General features: G+C 46.9%; 2 protein-coding genes across 3 annotated transcripts; one reads left to right on the top strand and one right to left on the bottom strand.

The window, feature by feature from the left end:
* The first annotated feature begins 2,422 nt into the window (after positions 1-2,422).
* Positions 2,423-4,307, top strand: LOC109734956 (uncharacterized). 2 transcript variants are annotated; one of them, XM_020294146.4, is made up of 2 exons: positions 2,423-2,639; positions 3,432-4,307. In XM_020294146.4, exons 1-2 carry the CDS (start codon positions 2,500-2,502, stop codon positions 4,048-4,050), a joined length of 759 nt encoding a protein of 252 aa, XP_020149735.1. In that variant the 5' UTR covers positions 2,423-2,499; the 3' UTR covers positions 4,051-4,307. The 2 variants fall into 2 exon arrangements, with proteins under 2 accessions (XP_020149735.1, XP_020149736.1); XM_020294147.4 differs by having other exon boundaries at positions 2,446-2,639; positions 3,435-4,307.
* Positions 4,308-4,567: 260 nt separating this feature from the next.
* On the bottom strand, positions 4,568-7,618 carry LOC109734955 (uncharacterized). Its single transcript, XM_020294145.4, has 2 exons — positions 7,148-7,618; positions 4,568-5,292 (listed from the first exon to the last, which is right to left on the bottom strand). The coding sequence occupies exons 1-2, from the start codon at positions 7,476-7,478 to the stop codon at positions 4,754-4,756; spliced, it is 870 nt and encodes a 289-aa protein (XP_020149734.1). The 5' UTR covers positions 7,479-7,618; the 3' UTR covers positions 4,568-4,753.
* Between the last annotated feature and the right edge of the window lie 360 nt (positions 7,619-7,978).

Raw genomic sequence — 7,978 nt, 5'->3', positions numbered from 1 at the left:
GTCTGATCTAGCTGCTGCAGCAGTTGGCGGTGATTAGCTACTGATACGGAGCATAGAAGACGCCAGAGACAAAATGGTTGCTTGTTTAGGGATAAGGGCCACGGGACAAATTAGTGCAACTTTGGCCACGGTCCCTGAGGCCGGAGGCCGCGAGGCTCGGGCGACACGCATTAATGAACAAAAGCGTTCAGCTGGCCCATGTGCTTGCCCATCTACTGCCCGTAAATTCAATAAAAGAAGATCATGCATGTGATATAATTTATCACCACCACCGCACCAAGCCGCAGATTCACTTCATTTTCAGACAGTGTCATCGTACACCTATCTATCTATCGATCAGTAGCGATGAATTCACAATTTATGCAGCGTATCTACAAGAGTGACGTACCTCTGTAATTTTTTATAAGACGTTTTAATTAGGTCACTATTTGAAGTAATTACTTAAACATCGACACGTATGCATGGTAGTTATTTGCTATGGCATCGCAGGTTTATCCCCTCAGAGTTGGAGGCGCGGTAGGTGCGTGCACGCGGGGTAGCTAATCTAAGCCAAAGCCAACGTACGGGGTGACAAGTGACAAATAGTAGCGGCAAAGTGGATGATGATGGGCAAGGCGCCAAGGGCAAGCCTGCTGGGGGTTTAGGGGCAAGGGCCAGAGGACAAACCCAACACCAACAGGGAGCACGCACGTTATCACATCACCAAACCACCACCTTTGCCAATCGCCACTAGTACCCACTGATAAAGCGTCATGCCGGCGGTCGCCGTAAGTAAAATTCCACGGAACCCCCCGCCTGCTTTGGGACACAACAGATGGCCAGCATCTGTAGCATGGCATGGCAGATGCAGAGAGAGAGAGAGAGAAGAAGGAGCTGCGTGGGTACGTGCTCTGCGGGCGTGCTGATTGCTCCACTCTATTCCGGTGGTGGGTAGCTAGGCGCCGTATCAAAGTGAGCGCCGCTGATGGGCGAGGCGATGGCCGGCGGTGCGTGCATGCATGCATGGCGACGGCAGCTTTCGACATTTATTTTTGATTCTACCCCCGGAGGCCCGGACCACATTCCCCCCATACTTTCAGTGCCATCGGTAAACAAACTTCCACTGACCTGACCACCAGTGACTGACCACAGGGAGAGATGGGGAGAGGTGCTGCCTGCCGGCGGCGGGGGCAGTGGACAGGGGCGCTGTGCCAAGAAGCAGCGGCTACATGTAGAGCTACATGCCGCTCCAGGTTACATGGGCTCTTTTTTCAGAAAAAGAAATTGCATAGACTGGTGGTGTCTAGTGCATGAATGCATGATTAGGGTTCAGTGTTTCTTACTATTTACCTACTATTATATTACTTGTAGGGAACAAGCAATGTGGAAAGAGCATCATCTATTCTATTATATTTTAATGTGATTGGGAAGTAACTATCTACATTTAAGTCACCACTAACTAAGACAGACAAGCGAGACAAGAATATATTGATCGAACGACTACTGATGTCGATCGCCTACGAAATAACTAAGTATTTTGCAAGCCATCCTAAATTCATTGTTATTTTTCCATCGATATTTGAAACATAGTGAAAATGAAGAAGAAGAAAATACTGTGACAAAACTTTGTGAATCCGCGCAAAAAAAAAAGGCAAAACTTTGTGGAAATTGTTGCAACTGTTAAAGGAACCGACACTATAGCTTGAGTTCACTCTTCAAAGCTAACTGGATGAGTTGTTTGCATAGTCCAGTTGCAGTGGACGACGATTCTAGTCTCTAAGCCATCTGTAGCGATGTTCAATGGTAACCCTTGTATCCTTGAGGAGCCCACCATCAAGATCAAGATTGCTAATAATGATATTGCTTGCAATTTAGACGATTTTAAAAGGAGAGTAAGAGAGTTGTAGCGGTGTGTTGCATGGATAAACTCCACCATGAGTGGAGGAGTTAATTGTTCATTGGTGTAGTGAATTGTTTTAGAAACGGGGACAAAGGTTTTGCCTTTTCACCATCAACTATGAAGTAGTTGCCTAGTTAATTAGAGAAAAATACAACAAACACGAACAATACAGAGGCACCCACAAGATTGGTGAACAGTACTTGCATGATGTCATGAGACCAACACTAATCTTGCGCCATGCATCGTTGCTATTGCAAGCTCTCTTCGTGTGTAAAAAGTAAGTAGGACTTTGGTCTTTTTTGAAAGAAAAAAGAGTAGGAGTGGTGACAAGTGAAAAAGATAGAGGATTGGTGGCAGGTGAATGCATGGGCCTTTTTTTTTGAGAGAGAGAGAGGGGTATGTATGCATGGGCCTAGTACTGTATTTTGGGAGCATGAATGAATAGTAGTATTTGGGCCTAAGACTACCCAGTCACCACCACAACAAAATATCATCCATATATGGGCTTCAGATGGGCCTAGCTAAGAGCCACCAAGAAAGGCCCGGAAAAGGAACAGAAGAGAGGAGAACATAACAAAGGAACAGGAAGCAGAAAACCTTACCCTGATGCTAATCCCGTCATGGCAGGACCTAGCCCATCCCCAGCTATGGCGGCGGCGGCGGCGGCCACGCCGGCGAGGGCCTGGTGGCGGCCGGAAATCCCCGCGACCGCCGCAGCCGCTGCTGGCAGCTGCTTCTTCCGTGCCGGAGGAAAGCGCTTGTGAGGCCTCTCCCCTCTAAGCTTTAATTTCAGGGTTTCCATCTCCAATTAGTGCGATGAATTGAGCAAAAGCAATACAGTACGTACTGTAGTATTTTGGCAACTTAGGACATCGGTTTGTCGGCCGGTAGCATCAGGTAAAGGTGGGATCTTGGGATTCTTGAATCTCGGCCCTCTGCAGTTTGTCACACGCTTTACTTAATCTTGGCCTTCTGCAGTTGGTTATTACACACTTTACTGAATCTTGGCCTTCTTCTGCAGTTAGTTACACACTTTACTGGCAACTGCTTTGGTTAAGACTAATTATGCCAGATACAGTTTTATTCTCCTCCTGCATCAGAAAATGAGCTCAAGTAGTAGGCAGAAATATAAAATGGTACAGTACCATTTCTTTGACTGAACCTTGGGAGTTTTTAGCCTGGAAGGAATTCGAGTCCCAATTCAAGTGAAAATTGCAGTCACCATACCAGTAGATAGCTTCGTTTTACTACTTTCTCGTTAGTCTCAATGTAGTAATAGTCTAACTGAGGTATGCTTAGTCCTCGGTGTAATTTCTTCTTATTGATCGAATTATTTTGCCACTTGGTTGAGTTGCTTCCTTTCATTCTGTTTAGGTTAAGGAACTCTTATTTCAAGTCTACTTCCACATTGATTATGCCCTTCTACAATTTGGAACATGTTGCCATGATCTCTGTTTGTCGCAAGGAATATTACTATGATTAATGTGCCGACCAAAGTTCAAAAATGATTAATGTGCTGACCATGTTGCAATTTATCTTTAAACATTTCTAGCAGTACAGGACTTCAAATGACAGGCAGAGCCAGCAGCATCCTCCCTCACGTCAAGAGCGGGGAGGCAGCGGAAGGGAGCCCCAACGCCGACGCCGACACCGCCACTGCGACCGCCCCCGTTGTCGACGAGGAGACCCTCCGCAATGACCTGGAGACGGCGATCGAGGAGGAGGACTACGGGCGCGCTGCCAAGCTCCGGGATGAGCTCCGACACCTGCGAGAGGACGGGCGGTCGTCGTTGCTGGCGGCGAACGCGCGGTTCTACGACGCGTTTCGGGACGGTGACCTGGCGGCGATGCACGCGGTGTGGGCGAAGGGGGAGCACGTGTACGTGGTGCACCCGTCGGCAGGGCGCATCTCCGGCTACGAGACGGTGATGCGGAGCTGGGAGATGGTGTGCGACGCCGACCACGAGTTCCCGCTGCGGTTCGACCTGCAGGACGTGGAGGTGCACGTCAAGGGGGATATTGGGTACGTGACCTGCCTGGAGATGGTGAAGACGAGGGGCAGCGGCGGCAGCTGGGGCAAGCAGCTCGCCACCAACGTCTTCGAGAAGGTCGCCGGCGAGTGGCTCATGTGCGTCCACCACGCCTCCCATCTCGACGACGACGACGAATGATCATGGAAGATGGATGATGACCAGGTTCGAACACAGGAGGTTTCGCGGTACAGACGTGAGCGTATAGAGTTACAGGCCATACCATTCGTCAGAGTTGAGAGACGTTTTATCATTTCTAGTTCTTCCATTTTTGTATCATCATCAAATACATATGCTAATTTTGTATTATCAAATACATATCCTATTTTGTGGAACCCTCCGTCCCGCTCAAACCAATGTATAAGACGGATTTCAATGAGTGACGGAAGTTGTTTTCTTTTCTACTGGTCACCATGAAATGTCACGGGAGAACCCACCAAGCGTATAGCATTCCCTCACGCCAGGACTATGCTTCACCAACCTGCTAGTGCTTATTATCGGGCAAGGACACCGGAATTTTTGCTAGAAGTAGAAGAGTTACACAAAGTTCGTGAAAAATCTGAGCTAAAAAACTGCATCTGCAGATTCTCAACTGATCTTGATCGTCCAGGTAGCAAAGATTAGCAAGTGGAGAAGTAACCAAATGAAGCAACAGGTATACAAAACTTGATGAAATATAAACTCAAGTGCCGTCCTTACGAAATTCACTTTTTCACCAACAGAGTGTAGTTATTCTCAACAAGGCAAAACACAGACACAAGCTCACGACACAAAAGTACTGGTATTTCGGAGACCATAATGATACGACACTTGTAGGAAATCTGGATGCTTAGTAGGCAAGTAACTAAGTAGGCCTAGGTGCAGCCATCTCCACATGGAGGATGAGGTTATCATAACCATACCCATTGAGCTTGCTGATGGCCTTCTCGGCGTCCTCCCTGTGGACAAAGTTGACGAACCCAAAGCCCCTGCTCATTCCAGTCTTCTGATCCACCGCAACGTAGACACGGCTGACCGGGCCAAACGTGCGGAACAGCTCAAGGAGGTCGGGCTCGCGGGTGTCCTCCGACAGATTGGTGACACGGACAGAGTTCTCGTCGTTCCTGCGCCTCATGTCGTGCCCAGCATCGGTATGAACAGCACCAGCCCTTAGCCTTGGAGCAACGTATGAGCCCTTGGCAGGGCCACTCAGTGCTGCAGGGCCGTCAGAAGTAGGAGGCATGTCCGATGCATCGGTCGGTGGAGCGAGGTCCTTGTAGGGGCACTTTGAGGTCCAGTGGTCACCCTTCTTACCACAGGTTCTGCAAACCATGAGAACAGCACCTCCCTTGCTTGCCATGGCCAGTGGGTCACCAGAAGCACTTGGTTCATCAGCTTTGCTCCCTACAATTAAATGAAGAGTCATCAAATAAGAGGGCGGAAGCCAGGCTAGTTTATTGACTTGGGAACCACAATAATGAAGAGGTTATCAACAAGGAATTATTACTACTATAAATGCTAAGAATGTCCATGTTACAGTTTGAACAGAACACAAGTGATGACAAAATAGAGTAATAGACATACAATATACAGGGCACAACAATGCAAGGTTACATTTGGGTGGTGGGCTACTCAAGAAAGAAAAGTTAGCATTCCCCAGAGCCAGTGTGATAGAATATCTTTGTGCTCCTCTAGAGCAGGAGCTCATCTAAAACAAAATACACGGGGGCACAACAATGCAAGGTTATGATAAACCGATCTTTAACCTACTCAACCACATCCTCCATTAACTGGCCTGAAGTAATAGAACATCTATGTGATCCTCTAGAGCAGGAACTCGTCTCAAAACAAAATTCAGAAAGTTAATTGGTTTATGGACTTCAAAACCACAATAATGAAGAGATTATCAAGAAGAAATTAATACTATCAATGTTAAGAAGGTCCGTGTTACTACATTTTAAGCAGAACACAAGTAATGGCTGAATAACAGGCGTAGTACATACATTGGACAAGAATGCAAGGTTACATTTGGGTGAGCTACGGAAGAAAGTAAAGTTAACATGCCACAGAACCAGTGTGCCATATACTGTAACAAACACATCTTTAACCTACTCAACCGCATCCTCCATCAACTAATATATATATGATCATCTAGAGCAGGAAATCATCTATTACAAAACATAGAAAGTTAATTTGGTAAACATAATCACCACATCACAGCAAATTGCAATGAGGAGAATGGGGGTACTCTCGTGTGATACTAAAGTATTCCAACTATAATTCTTGTACTAAAAAAACAATGCATTAGACTGCAATTGCTAATCCAATAATCAGGATTCTACAAGGACCTGCACACAACATACTTGAATCACCAGCATTCTAAATTTTTGTAGCAGATGTACAGAACTAGTTATCAATGTCACAAATGTATGTGTTAATGTCTGAGCAGAACACAAGTGATGTCAAAATAGAGTAATAAACATACAACATCCACGAGACAATAATGCATGGTTAGATTTGGGTGGGCTATCGAAAAAAGACTAGTTAACATGTCATAGAACCAGTGTGTTACATAAGAAATAAATCTTTAACCTAGTCAACCGCATCCTCCATTAACTGGACTGAAGTAATAGGATATCTATATGATCACCTAGAGCAGGAAACTATCTAAGATAAAACGCAGAAAGTAAATTTTGGGTTTTTGGTAAACATAATCACCGCATCACAGGTAACTGGAATGAGGAGCATGGGTTGCTCTCTGATGCCAGTTGTGTATTCAAATTATAATTCTTGTACTCCAAAACCAGGAGTACATAGAAACACAACTGAAAATCCCAATATCAGTCATTCTACATGGGGCTGCATGCAGCATGCTTAAATCAGCAGCATTCTAATTTTCTGTAGCAGATGTACAAAATTAGTATTCTGCCCCAGTACCCAATACTAGCATTGCTTCAAAAAATATTAATCAAAAAACTTTGGGAGAAATGGTCGGTACTACATCATAGCTACAATCTATTTACTGTCTTTCCAACATCTACCTCCTACTGTACTTCCAGTAACCAGCCAATTAGAAATGTTACTATGCACATGCATTTCCTAGATGTACATGTAACCACTAAACATAACAAAACAACCTGACTGTATCTAGACTTCTGATTGGATCATCGCCAATCTCGACTCTTAACAGTAATCCAAACAAAGAGGATGCCTAGCAACACAGCAGCTGATTCGGAGGAGAAGCGAAACGCCGACGGACCTGGGGCGCGCGGGCGCTCGAGGAGGATCTCCTCGGTGGAGACGACGGTGAGGCGCGCGGAGGCGTCGTCGCCGCTGGCGGCGTCGCCGAACTTGGACCAGTTGCGGCGCTCGACGGCGGCCTTGGAGAGGCGCGCGCGCGCGAGCTTGCGGACGCGGGTGGTGGTGGTGACCTTGACCTTGTTGCCGTCGTCGTCGAAGCGGTACTCGATCGTCTTCTTGAAGCCGTTCTCGTCGGGCCCGATGACGACCCGCGGCGGAAGCAGGAAGTCGAGGTCGCCCCCGTCGTCCTCCTCGAGCTCCCCCCACCGGATCTTCGCGTCCGCCGGCATGTCTGTCGCCCGCTCGCTCGCTCGCTGGATGGGGCGCTAGGGTTCGGGGTGCGGCGGCGTGGAATGGGGAGGAGTGGGGAGCTTTGGCTTGGTTGTGAAACGGGGATGTGTGGCTCGGATTAGTTTCTGGGTGATTTTGTTCGGCGAGGTCGTGGCCTTGGAGATGGGCTACGGGATGCAGTTGTTGGGCTGCGGAAGCAAGTCTCAGGAAGGTTTGCAACATGCGTGCAGGTGGGCCTTGTTGGATTGTGACCAGCTGGTAGCACGTTGCCTCAAAAAAAGATCTGCTTTCATCTAGGTTAGCTAAGTTTTCAAACACTCTTGATCAGGGGCGACATCTTTGGTTCATCCATCCCCATAATCCTTGTTGTATACCACTTCATGTGGACTATGATCAATAAAGCTTAGCTATATCCCTAAAAAAATCTTAAAATAAATATGTGACCCCTAGAAAAAATAAAAGTAAAAATCTGCTGGCGCGAAAGTATTTGTATTTTTAT

The sequence above is a fragment of the Aegilops tauschii genome, chromosome 6 (assembly GCF_002575655.3).
Source record: "Aegilops tauschii subsp. strangulata cultivar AL8/78 chromosome 6, Aet v6.0, whole genome shotgun sequence".
Classification (NCBI taxonomy): Eukaryota; Viridiplantae; Streptophyta; class Magnoliopsida; order Poales; family Poaceae; genus Aegilops; species Aegilops tauschii.
This window is presented reverse-complemented; position numbering and strand designations above follow the sequence as displayed.